This window comes from Empidonax traillii, unplaced genomic scaffold (assembly GCF_003031625.1).
Source record: "Empidonax traillii isolate 1590-97213 ecotype Southwest subspecies unplaced genomic scaffold, ASM303162v1 scaffold1211:size273671, whole genome shotgun sequence".
Taxonomy (NCBI): Eukaryota; Metazoa; Chordata; class Aves; order Passeriformes; family Tyrannidae; genus Empidonax; species Empidonax traillii.
The window spans coordinates 119,396-133,143 of NW_020956404.1; the positions used below are offsets into that span (position 1 = coordinate 119,396).

The window sequence follows — 13,748 nt, forward strand, 5'->3', positions numbered from 1 at the left end:
AAAGTTGTTTGTATTTTTTTTAATAAGTTTAAAATACTCTTGGGAAATTAAAATTCCAAATAAATGAGCCAGATGTTGGTATTTTGACTGAATCAAGATGTGCAGGAATGTTTCTAATCCGCTGAAATATTTTTCAAGACTTCTCTAATGTGACTGGCAGAGAATTTGCATTTCTGTCATTGTTAAGATTTCCATTTCCACTGAAACTATAAGGTGATGTCATAGAACTTGAAAGCATTTTGTACCTTGCAGTACCAAGGAGATTTATTCAAAGTAAGCTATGGCAGAGACAGGAAACTTAGAAAGCAAGCAATGCAGGTAAAGTAAATGTTAGGTTTGCTGTTTAATTTTGTCAAATCAACCATTAAAGTCTGTTGTTAAAGCAAATGCTACATAGATCTTGTAGGAATTTGGTGTGGAAAATGAGTGATTCCATGAACAAAAGGCAGATCTTTTAACCTGAACTTTGCCTTGGCTGGTGCCTGAGCTAAGTGGAAGCCACCGGTCAGTGGAAGTAAGAGCAGCGATTCTAAAAGAATCGGGGAAAGCTTCTTAAAAGAAGTGGCTGTTATTTTTAATAATAAAATAATGTCATGCTTAAATAAACAAACTTGAAAATCATTAAATAATTTAATTTATAATGTTAATTTTTATAGTCTTGACCCACTAGGCCCGTAATAAAAAGTATACTGCATTTTTTCTTCCTCATTACAGATTAGTGTCTATGAACACTGTCACTTTGCTCAGCTTATGTTTTATGTTCTTCTCATACTGCTTTTAGTTATATTTATATAGGTAACAAAAAAAAAAAGAAAATATTTTTAAAAATTAAATTTATTGGGAAAATTGCAGTTATGTTCTTGAAAATTAGTGCAACTAATAATGTCAAATATATATATATATTTTAACATAAATATTATACAACCTTCTCTCCTGCTAACACTTTGTTTTATTTGATCTGTCAGTGAGAAGAAGAAAGAGAAAGAACGTGAAGAACTGTGGAAAAAACTGGAGGATTTGGAATTAAAGAGAGGTCTTAGACGTGATGGAATAATTCCAACTTAACAAAAAAACAAAACAGCATTATTAACCTGTGGAGTCACACATTTATGTAGTAGAAGATGGAGCAACAGTTTTCTGTATTGTGCAACTTTACAGTAGATTTCACATTTGTTTCATTATTACAACAGCACTGTATATACCTGTCTCTAAGTAAAGGAAAAAAATAAGGACTTTAATCCAAAGTTTGGACAACAGATGGACTTCTCAGAACTTTGCAAACATAATCATTGTTTTAACCCTTCTTTAAAACCAGTCTTCAAAGATCTGTTGATGAAAATTGCAATGTCAGATTCCATTGTCAGGACCTGTTCCTTATTTATCATTAGCAGAGAGTATAATACAACTTTCAAATGTGAACAATCTTAAAATTTAGCTTGTCTTTCTGCTAAACTGTTACGTGTATTTATAGTAAAAGAGAAAAAAGACTGTCATTTCCTTATGAGTTTGTGTAACATCCTCCTTCTCTGGATAACTTTACTGTAATTTGACTTTTTTTTTTCCTTTTGCACATCTTCATAAGTTGAATGTCCATTCAGATCAGGGCCATGAAAAACATTGGTCCTGAATAAAAGTTTTGTTTACTGGTGTGAGAATTTTTTTAGTACCAGGCTGTCTCTGGTGCTTCCTTAATTTGAACATTAGGAGTTAAAAAAAACAAGTAGGTGATAAACGTAGTAGGAAGGGGAGCTTTGGATTGGTGCACCTTTTTATTGCAAATCCAAATTAGTGTCCACAATCCTTGAAAGAATGGGCAGTGGTAACACCCTGGACTTCAGTACCTAACCAGTATTAGTGATTCAGCATTGGAGACACATACCAGAGTTGGGTTAGAAACACTAACTGCTAAATTATTACCATATGTTTTATTGGACCATTTAGAAAGAACACACACGCTAAACAACACAAGTGTGAAATTGATCTCCCATGGTCATGGATCTAATTGGAACATGAGTTGAGGTAGCAGTTTGGACAGTTTGGAGTTGTTGCCTTACTTTTTAATATGTATTTATAAAGTGTTCCAGCAAAAGAGGATGTAGCCTCTAAAAAACATACTCTAGTGTTTTTGTGGTTCTAGTACTATTACTCATCACAGTACCAGCCCTGTGGTCTTAGCTGGAAAGGATTCTGGATAATACACTTCTGCATTCTCATCTGGATGCTCATTCCTAACTACTGTATTTGTTACCAAAAGTGGTTCTACAAATGCTACTGAAAAAAAAAAAAATTCTGGAAATCCTAATGTTCTGAGTATTAATAATAAAGTTTAAAATGCTTTTATATCAAAGGTGCATTGTGACCAAATTGTTTAAAACAAAAGAGGAAAAAAAATTACAAAAAAACAAAAGAAGAGGGCTGTATTATAAGTATACATTATTGGCTATCTGCTTTGTATTTGAAAGTGGAATCTTACATCTTTGGTAGGTAAAATGCTGATAAGACTTATGTACAGTATATATTTAGCTAATGCAGTTGCATTATTATATACCGGAAGGTATGTGTTTCGGGATTTTTCTCCAGGATGCTTTTGAACTGTTATAGACATATGACAACAGTGAATTGATAATCCTAAACCATCAATCCAGCAGTATTTACAGTATAAAACTGAATTGGTGTTCATGAGTCTTTGTGATAGTTGCAAACATGAATTTATGACCTGTTGCCATTGATAGAAATACAGTATAAATACAAGCTTGTATATTTTTTCTTCCTACCATTTAAATATGCAGTAGGATTTGAAGTTTTCTTGTTTTCAGGCACGGAAAAGAGGTAAAAAAAAAAAAAATTCCCTCCTAGACTACTGACTGTTTCAGGATTATCAGGTCACAGTTTGTACTCCTGGGTCTGCGCACACAAATGTTGTAAACTCAACGTTTTGTAAGAACTTGACACTGTTAATTCTGGAAAAAAAAAAAAAAAGTGGAACTAGTCATATGCAACACCAAACACAACATGGTTTTAATGGGATTAATATGAGCTTCTTTTAAGAACATTGACTGGGACGCAATGTAAATTAGGCAGTTACTGTCATAGTTGGAACATTTTATTTTAAAGTGCTGAAGCAAAGGTGCAAGCTGAAATACTGAAGATTAAATAAATTTATAACAAATCATGTCCCTTAGCCCATTGATTTTGACAGTCTTTTATTTCTGTTACCAAAAAAAAAAAAATATATATATATATATATGAATTTGCTAGTGTGACTTCTGTGTGAAATGATCATACAGTACAAAAGAGTGGACTCAAACTCATGCTCAAAGACTATGTTCCATTGTGAAAAACTGAGATAGAATGGAGGAATAAAACTTCATGTTTTTCACCTGGTGGAGTAAAACACAACAATGTGAAATTAGAAAAAGCACCTTGTCCTGTACTTAGAGCTTAGGTGAGTGTTGTTTGTTCATAACTATTTTTGGTTTCTGACATGTCATCCTGCTATTGATCATACGAAACTGATGAGAACCTGATGGGTTGCAATATTTTGTTACCTCTGATTGTTACCTCTGATGTGGGGATAGCGGGGTGTATCTAAAGTTTATAGATGACTTATCACTTCCGAGAAGGAATGTTTAACGTGAACGGGACGCTGTGATGTTATTAGTCACTTGACTCTAAAGGCTCACCCGGCAGTAGGTTTGCACTGTGCGATGTACCCAAAAGAAGCACTTGCCACAATTGATACGACCGTAACCCCCCCCGGGACCCACAGGCTGCCGCAATCCCAGCGCCGTGTCCTGCCCTGCAGAGCTCCCGCCGCTGTCGCTCGGAGCCGCGGGCCGAGGAGGAGGCGGCACACGGGGCCCAAGTGTGTGATCAGTGCGTCTGTTTGATTACAGCTTTTCGTTCGCTTCTTGAGTTCCAGAAACGACCTTTTTTGTTTGTGTAAATGTTGTTAACTCACGGCTCGTCCGGCGGGCGTTGGGGTGGCCGCTCGTGTGTCCTGGGCCATATTGGTTTCAGGAGGAAGGGTTGGATGCTGTCTGGTCAAAGGAAAAGAGCTGCGTTGTTGACGCTGAGGGCATTGCATCGGGTCATGGGGATGTAACAGCTGTAAAAGTAAAGTTCCTCTCATACACTTTAAACCGAGCACACGTTGCTTTCTTCCTCCTGCAAGTCTCCCCTTATTGTTTTTCCTTTCATTGCTTTCGAGTGTTCTTTGTCTCCCTTCCAAAGGTTGGAATGCTTTAAATAAAAGTATTCTAATGCCATTGGAGCGTTCGCTAGCAGGCTTACAGTAAATTTAATCCTGGTTTTGTTAGCGTAAATAAAAGGGTTTAATTTATTTTTTTATCTACTCTCATATATGGAAAAATCGAGGGTGTTAGAGCCAAGAATTGCTGGAGTAAGAAACGGAGAAGCTGTACTTACATTATACGTGCGTAAGTACAGCCTCAGGCTCTCACTCTGTGGAAAAGAAAATATATTAGGAGCTCTAAAAAGCTCTTTATTGTTTTGTGAGGAGCAGGAAAGGCGAGATTCTTCTCCCTCCAAGTAAAACCCGAATAGTTTGCTTTTAGTTCGGTCTTAGAAAACAAAGATGCCCTTTTCTCTTAATTGTGTGACAGCACCATCCCAAAGCAGTTGCCCTAAAAGAAGACAAAGATGACAATGCTCAAGATTGAAGAATGTTTTTATTTTCGTGTGGCTTTTTTTGCTTTGGCTCACATGCTTCCCTTAGCAGCTCTGGAGTGAGCCATGAATTAGTTTTTCCTAGTTGGTATGTGCAGCGTTTTTTATATAGCCCAGTTTTTCCTTTTGAAGTCTATGAAGCAGTATCTTGAAACAGAACGGAACTGATTTTCATGGAAAACTTTTATCCGAGTGTTGCTTCCCATCCACAGAAGCGTACGCTTTTTATCATGACCTCTCTGAAGAAGAGTTTTTGTTATTTGGATCACTTTAACTGTAAATATGTTGTATTCATAACCTCGTGGAACCATGAGGAGTTTTCAAATATAAATAGTACCGATACATTTCTTGTTGTTGTCCTATTTTTGGCTGTAGTATAGCGAATGACCTGTCATGCTTTTTGTTTCAAGGTTAGCATTAGATTCATAGATCTTAATATTTTAGCATTTCATTGTTTAAGCAGGAGAGGGCAGCAAAAGTTCATTTTTCCCCATAGGAATGCTCTGGTCCCATTACTGTTTTTAAACTTAGTTGCATTTAACTATCTGTGGGTAGGGGGGAAAAATGAAACACTTTTTATATATATTAAAAGGTGCATATGAAAATATATAGACTGGTCCAACCAGACTGTGAAAATGTCTTCTACTCTACATCCAAGTAACAATAAAAGAAAAATATCTTCCGCCTCTGGATAAAGTACAAGCAGGTCTTAAGCTCTTGGATTCAAATGTCATTCTTTGGAAACAGTTTACTTTCTTAAAAATGGTATCAAAGAAACTCGAACTCAATGGTGCTCCCAGCTATAAATGTGTAATCTTCCTCTTTTGCACTTGCTAAAGAGGCTCTGTACTGTGGGTGCATCTAAATAAAGAAGCAATGAAGTGTTTTCCAGGTGCTTGGCTTTTTTTTCCACCTCCTCCCATCTAAACTTCATGTAACTTTTCAACAGTGGACTTCCAGCAATCAGATACCCATCTGCATGTATTAAATGTAAGGACACTTGTCTGGAAACAAAACAAAAAAAAAAACCAAACAATGAGGTGGTAATTTAAGCTTCAACCAGAATTACCATAGTAAACATTTGGTTTTCATTAAGTTAATTTTTTTTAAAGGTCCTCTCATCATGGTGAGCTGCACACAACCCCACCTGTGAGGGAGGTCAAGAGCAGTGGATGGAGAAAAAAAAGAATGAGAGCCACACAGTGATCTTTAGGATCTTTAGGTTCCCTTTGAGCCTTACACTTGCGGCTGGTGAAGGAGTTTGTTCTTTTGTAGCACCATTCTCCTGTTCCAGTCCTCGTGCTGTCCTGCCTTGCAGTTTGGAGGTGAAGAGAAAAGCTTAAGATGGTCACATGTGTGGAGGAAACCCTCTGGAGAGGATCACGGATAGAGCCTGGTAAGGGGCAGTGCTGGTGAGTGGCTTCAGCAGCAGCATAAAAAATATGATTGCTTTTGTTAAGACTGGAGAAAATATTTATTAAACATCTACTTCTGATCTTTAAAGACCACTTTCTTACAGGAGTTATTCCAGCAGTCTAATTCTTAATTCTTTTCCATTTTGATTTTTTTCCAAATTGCGTTTTCAGCAGTTGGATCTTGCTTGCCTTTGTTAGAAGAGCTCATTTTTGCAAATCTCTTTAAGCACTTGTAAGACAATATTTAGATCACTTAACAACCTCAAATCTCTTTACTTTCTTATTGCAAGGCAAGTATTTTCTAAAGAAGTTTAAAAAAAAAAAAATAATGAGAACATGCAGTAAGTTAGCCTTCAGGGTAGGATTTGTCTTCTTGCTTGCAAGTTGGAAAACAACCTTTACAGCATCGGCATTAAAAACTTAAATTGGTTTCCTACTTTCAGTAATGATAATTGCTTTGCTAATTTTTCATCTTTGCTTCTCAGGGAAGTTTTGGGTTCTCATATCCTAGCAGAGTGCCTGGTTTATCTTGTGTTAGGTTTGGACCCCAGATCACAAGTCTGTAGCCTACAAAAGTGGCTTTGTGTGCAGATAAAGGGTGTTCCCAAGGCTATATTGATGAGTGCAGACAGATACAAGGTCTTGCATTGTGAGTTTGGAGTGATTTATGGGTTTAAAGATTTTATGCTGAAGCCAAAGCAAATATCCTGAATTTGTTAGAAAATGAGTATACAACCCACTGTGAGCAGTGACCGAAGGCTTTCATGGAAGTCTCCATCACATGAAAAATGGTCATACAGAAACTTGATCAATTTTTGTGCCTGGTTGTTTTTGGTTTCTCCCCTGTTCGTTTTGCCTATTCAGTACTATCCCCTCTTGAAATCACTGAAGGTGAGAGAAGTTAGGGGTCACTCAGGAAGGATGGAAAGCGTGCAATGCATTTAAAGAAATTGATATTTTTTTATACAGTGGTTCATACCTTTGATACAGGCTTGAGAGGTCTGGGAACTTGTCATACCTTTGATACACAGTTGAAAGTGTCTGGGAACTTGTCTTGCATTATCCCTGGGTCTGGGAAAGTCTTCCAAAAAGAGGATGAGAATGGGATATTCTATACGCCTTCTGAATCTTGTTTCCAAAATTCTTACTTTGCACCACCAGGGACAGGTTTTTTCTTGGGTTCAAAGCCTCAGTGCTGCCCCAGCATAAAAAGCAGCGACCCAGCAGTCTGTGTTCATGGAGCACTGAGGATCCTACACCAACCTTCCAGCACGCTCCAGCATAATTGCTCTGACAGCAAGGAAGGAAAGACCTTGTGTTTGCACGAGGATTTGTGCAGCCAAAAGCGTGAAAACCTTTTGTGAACTGAGCAGGCTCAGGTCGGATTTTAATCATCACCTTCTGGTGAAGCACACGTGGTTTAGCTGTGTGAGCAAGCTGGGCAAGCGGTCCAACTCAGTTTTAGGTTTTAATATTAATTCTGCAAAATGTACTGAGTAGGATTACATCTTATGCTCATCAGTCATCCCTAAGACCTTGCAATGGCTCCCCTGCTTTTCTAGATCTTACTTCAGCTGTGTGTATAATGTGCCTAAGTGGAAAATCACTGGATATTTAACCATCACAAACCCAGACGGGCATCTGCATTACGAAGTCTTCCATTTCAGCCATCCTGGAGGGAACAGGCTCAAGTCTGCAGTTGGCAGATCTTGGGAGTAACTTGGCAAAACACACTCCTGATTTCTGGGGCAAGAAAATGTGGAATTCAGACAGTGGTAATTAGTTTGTTAGTCCACAGACTATTTCACAAACACAAGGGGTTATTATTGCTCTGTGCTCTCCGTGACACTCATCAGACAGCAATTGTCATGGTTAGTGGGTTATGCGCATTTCAAACACCAGTTCCGGCCAGACAAAAACGACTCTCAGGAATACAAAGGAAAGAACATTTCCTCCTGCAGTGTGTGCCCCTCAGTGCCCCCCTTTCTCCCCTGCTGCTGAGTGATGATGCATCTACTGCACTGAGGCTCTCGCAAACACAAGTGTGAGGACTTGAAATGGGCTAAATTTAAGCAAAATGTGCTATTCTAGTCAAAATTGTCATAAGGGGAACATAACTCTGGGGCAGTGGGCATTTGAGCCTTAGCATTTTACCCAAGCAAATGCCTTTCCATGTGGTTAGCTGAAGAACTGGGACTTTCTAGGGGGTCCTGTGGATCCTTGCAGCGTAGCTCTGCTTTAGCAGGAACTGTATAGAACCCTTTTTTTCAAATGCAGTTCTATTTCTAAAATGACCTTCAATCTATTAAATCCTCTAAAATTTCAAATGTGAATCATTAAAAAAACTCTCCTGCTTCAAATCCCATTGCTACCTGTTTGATTATTCAGGGTTTGTTGGAGGATGTTGAAATCTATAAATTTGCTCCAATATTTAGAAATGCTTCTGCAATAGATGCAACAGAACAGCTAAAGATGGTTTGGGTTGGAAAGGACCTAAAAGATCATCTCTTTCCAACCCCCCCTGCCATGAGCAGGGACACCTTCCACTATCCCAGGTTGCTCCAAGCCCCATCCAACCTGGCCTTGAACACTTCCAGGGATGGGGCATCCACAGCTTTTCTGGGCAACCTGTGCCAGGGCCTCACCACCCTCACAGTCAAGAATTCATTTCCAATATCCAATCTAACCCTGCTCTCTTTTAGTTTGAAGCCATTCCCCCTCGTCCTGCCACTCCAGACCCTTGTAAAAATCCCCTCTCTGATCAATATCTGCAAAGATCTGATCTCACAGGCTGCATAAGCCTTTTGGATTCTTCTGCTTAATACAGTTTAAACAGGTCAAGCACATGCAAGAATTCTTGCTTGTTTGTAGTTTTTTGTCAGAATTTGGGAGAGCACAGATGGCTGTTTTTCCCGTGGAATTTTAGTCCCTCCACTTTCAACTTTTTCAGCTTCTTTATTCTCTCAACTTTCATCTGTTTTTATTGCAATGGGTGTGTGTTAGTGACGCTCAAATGCACTTTGGTAAGAAAGATTAGGCAGTCCCAGGAGCAGCACAATTACAGTCGCTTGTTTTACTGTGTCTTTCCCTGTGTGGCTTCATAGGAATGGCTTGTGGGAGACAAATCTGAGGCACTGACTTCTCTGATACAACTTGGCTGGGACAGAAGCTGCAGGGTGAACTTCCAGCAGTCAGGTGCACATGGCATAACAACACAGAATTTATTTCCTTAGGAAACTTTGCCATAAAGGGATATTGGTCTCCTTTGCTGGATTATGGACAGTGCTATCCCAACAGCCACCCTCTGGTTTCCATCAAGTGCTTCAGCTGTGACCAAACCAAGAAGGGGCTCTGGCATTCAAGTGCAAGAGAACAGTCTTCCAGCAGGTATCAGGTGTGCACAGAGAATACCCTTTAGGTCATGATTTCAGTGTCTGGGAAAAGAGATTAACTAAATTAGATTGTTAAGACACACCACACACACACCCCGCCTTTTTTATCTGTTTTTAATCAAGTGTAATTTGTACTGCTGCTAAATTCACCATCGTTAAACTGCTTCTCTTTTCCTAATCTAAATTACCAACCCCCTTTCAAATCACTGGCAATGAAGTGTATGTTGTATATAACTTAATGGATCGATATCCAGTATATTTCTGGGATTTGAAATCCAGTAATTAAATTTCAATGTTTGAATTCATTGTCTCAGAAAACAGAACCTATAAATAAGCCATTTAATGTCATACTGTTGTTTGCTTTGCCTTTTTTTTTTTTTTTTTTAATTGGGTGTCAGTTAGTCACTGATGTAGAATATCCTGTTTTGGTCACTTCATTATTGCAGCAGGGAGTGTGGGCATGGAATCCAGATGCTGCAGTAATAAATAACAACTCGATTTCTGATGCTTAAGCTCCTGTTTCTGCATAAGCTTGATTTCAGGGGATGACTCTTGGACCAACCTTCATTATGGCAGAAGGGTTGCAAGGCAAAACTGGGCTCAGTATTATATCTCAGTGCTTTATTGACCAGAAACAGGAAAATCAGATGAAAGGGCAGCATTTCTCTTACAACCATCTTTTTTAGTAGCCAGAATGTGCAAAATACAGGTAAGGCTTAGGAGCAGTGGTTTCAGCCTGCTATGGCAATACTAGTAGTCAATTAAACTTCTGTGACCTTACTTCCAATACTGACTTCTCTCCTTCTGGCAGCAGTTGAAGTCCCTAAAACACATCTTTGAAATGTATTTTCCTTTACTCCAACCTTGAATCGTTTTCCATGTGTTCGAATTCTGTCGTTCCCATCCGTTATCCTCATCAATTTGTTTGTGATAATACATTTTCTGAGTAAGGTCTCCCTTTCTGGAAATGTCTCTCTTCAGAGTGGGGAATTGTTATCTCTTTGCCTGCAGAAAGGGGACTGGGCAGGTGAGAGGAGAAGAGTTGCTGCCATCCCTGTGCCAGTGGGATGGGATTGTGAGCGATGCAGGGGGACACCCCTGATCTGTACAGATAGGATTCTTCCCTGCCCTGGCTCCCAGGGGAGAGAGGGCCATGGGGTAACTTTCACCCACTCCCACTGGAATCCCCAGTCCTTGGGTTTTCCATCCCGCAACACACTCAGTGTCTCAGTGAATGGACACCTCCTGATGCCCCCTTGCCTGGCATGTGTCCTCTCTCCTTCAGTTTTCCTGTTCTTACTCACATCAGAAACCATCTTTCACCCTGTCCTAAACTCTTCCCTCTCCCTCAAGAGGCAACCCTTACTCCTTATTGCCAAATCCCCTGGAGCCCCAAACTACAACACCTCTGACCTGGGGCTCATGGGGACTCCAGATGTTTTGTCTGAACCTGCTCCTCCTGCCCTCCAGGGCTCAGGCCCTCCTTCCCCACCCTTCTGTAGGATCCCCTGGCAGGTCAAGCTGTGCTTCTCACCTGGCTCTTCTAGAAGAAAGACACCCCCCCTCTCCTCTGCCAGCATGAGGATGTGCAAGTCAGTATTGACCCCAAAGCAATCAGATGCTTGGAGGGGAGGATATGTAATAAAAAGTGTATGTTACTTCAGAACAGAGTTTGTCCCTCTGCAGAAGGGGATTCTGTTTTAATCTTGAAGATAAATCAGATGGTTTTTTTCAATCCATGGCTAAGGTTTGGTTGTTTGGGTTTTTTTAAAGAATATTTTATTATTTTTACCTTGCCTGCACTCACATGTACGTGAATAATGGAGACCTTCCCTTTTCCAAGTACAGAAACACGGTGAGACGGATTAAATACAGCTCCTTTGTAAACTGCAGGACTTCATTCTCTTCCTGCCAGAGCCAGTGATGGAAGTCCTGTTGCTGTCACCAAAAGTAAAATAAAGACCTGTGAGGAGATTGGACAAAGCTGCCGTGTCTGTGGGGGAAACTGGTCAGTACTAACAGGGGTGATGTGGACTCATTTCCTCTTCCTGCAGTAAATTGATCCTATTAATATCATCTACTATTGCGTGTCTGGTAGCTGGGTGACCTCTAGAAAGCTTTTAGGGATATAAACTTCAGAGAGAACGTGTGATCCTGCTTTGCTTCCTGCCCATTTTAAAATGATGCACCCACCAACTTCCAGAGAAAAACTGAATAAATATGTGCTGCGTTATTTGTGATCGGTACCTGAGCACACAGGTAAATGCTTCAGCACACACAAAAACACCCCCCAAAACTCCCCCTCCCCGAGGTTAAGTAGAGGCTTTTTTTTTTTTTTTTCTTTAAGGCTGTCTAGACACAATGTCTGCATACAAAAGAATTTGGTTATGAACAGGGCAGCATTGTTCAAAAGATGCTATTCTGCTGCTGGGGAAATTGAAAGGAAATTTTTTGCTCTCAGGAGCAGGGAACTGCCCTTTCCTGGTGCAGTTGTCATTTCATGACCAGCGTTACTAAAACACTCTCTTTTCTCCTCTGAGACTCTCTACTATTGTTACTTATCTAAAACATGCTGTCTTGAGGAAAAAAACAAACCTACTTCCCCAGTCTTTGATGTGAGAAAAAAATGAAAATTAAGCAGTTTAACTTTACTTTCTTTGTCTGGACATTACCAGTGCACACATACAGAGCAGTTTTTGTACAAACTGCAATAAATGTCTCTGTGATGGTGAGAAGCAAGTCGTGTGCTGTGTGTTTTGGCATCCGGTAGTGGAAGTGGAGTGGCATTTTGAAGACCATGGAGGAAAGTAGCTTGCATGAAGTGTGTTGCTCTGACCTAGACCTGAGAGTAGAGGGGACACTGGGAAAAAACGTGGGCTTGGAATGAGCATTTATAACTGTAAGTGCTACAGTGAGGTGAAAGTGAAGACCAGTCAAAATGCATTCAAACATTTATCTTCCTTCAGGGATGATCAGATGTTTAAGCAATCAGAGAAACAAGTATTTTAATCATGCGAAATTGTCTGTGCTTAGGAAAGTGCTTTGCTCCTACTGCCCATTGTATCAGGATTGGGTTGTCATGGCCATGGCAGCCAAAGGCTGAGCCAGGTTGAGAAGGGCAGTGGCATCCTGGCCTGTGTCACAAACAGTGTGGCCAGCAGGACCAGGGCAGTGACCTGTTTGGGAAGCCTTTGCCTGGGCACAGTCAACCACCTGAAAAGGGGGAAAGGAACAGATTAGCCAATTTTAATCAATCTGTCAACACTGTGACTCCTTGGATTAAAAAAAAAAAAAAATAAAAATGAGGTGATCTCTCAGTGGAAAAAACCTGTGCAACTGTGACATCCAGAAGCTGTCATTGTCACCAGTCTCTTCAGATACACATTGATAGTTCCACCAGCATTGTCCACACTGTGCAGAGAACACCCAAAGCAGGAAAATCAGTAGATGTTGGGCTGAGGGCTTTGGGTTTGTACTAGTACCTATGGTTTTTTAGCACCTTGGGGCCAATCTCTGTGGGGAGGGTTTTCTAAAAGGAGTATAGAGTACAGTTTTCCCCTTTTAGTGTCAGTGGAGATTTGGCCATTGCTAACCTTTGCACATTTAAACTATAGTGCACGTTGCTCTGGGGTGATGCTGAAGGGTTCAGAAACTGAAGCCTGCAGGACAAATGATCCCTGATGCTAATTAAGGAGGCAAACTTCAAATTTAATTTTCTAGCCTTATGTTTAGGATCAAACCCAACATTTTATTATCTTTCCAGCTTAATCTGCGAGTCTTTTGTAATGCACTTTCCTTATAAAGCAACATCTGTACATTGTATTCTTTACATGTCAAAGAGGTTCAGAGTCTTTTAGTATTTGAGTTGAGTGGGAATCCCTGGGGTACAGTTTGGCAAACTCCTCTGCAAACATACCTTCTAGTCGTTTCACTGCTGAGTTAAAACTTAAATGGATGATCGAGGATTTAAACAGCTGGATTTCAACATCCATTTGCCACATGCCAGCTGCAAGCAAAGCAAGAAATTATTGTACTCGGCCATGATTTACATGGTTGACCTTTGAACATCAGAGGATATGGCTGACATTGCCAGAACCAAACACAATATGAAGCCCTGTGAAGTATGAAACTTGTCTTGTTAGACTTTCAGATCTGTATAAATTAATATCCGTTTCAAAAGTGTCTGTAAATGACAAAAGCATTTTGTTTTTATCAGGATTTATCTGTCTAATCTAATTAAAGTAGACATAGC

General features: G+C 39.9%; 1 protein-coding gene across 6 annotated transcripts in view; it reads left to right on the plus strand.

Annotated features, from left to right (window-relative positions):
* The window catches only part of PPP2R5E (protein phosphatase 2 regulatory subunit B'epsilon), an 81,795-nt gene extending 76,764 nt beyond the window's left edge, over positions 1 to 5,031 (plus strand). For all 6 annotated transcript variants that reach the window (XM_027905807.1, XM_027905806.1, XM_027905809.1 and 3 more), the window contains one exon: positions 966 to 5,031. In XM_027905807.1, the coding sequence (XP_027761608.1) occupies positions 966 to 1,065 (100 nt within the window). In that variant the 3' untranslated portion in view covers positions 1,066 to 5,031. The remainder of the gene's footprint in view (positions 1 to 965) is intronic.
* Positions 5,032 to 13,748: the final 8,717 nt, after the last annotated feature.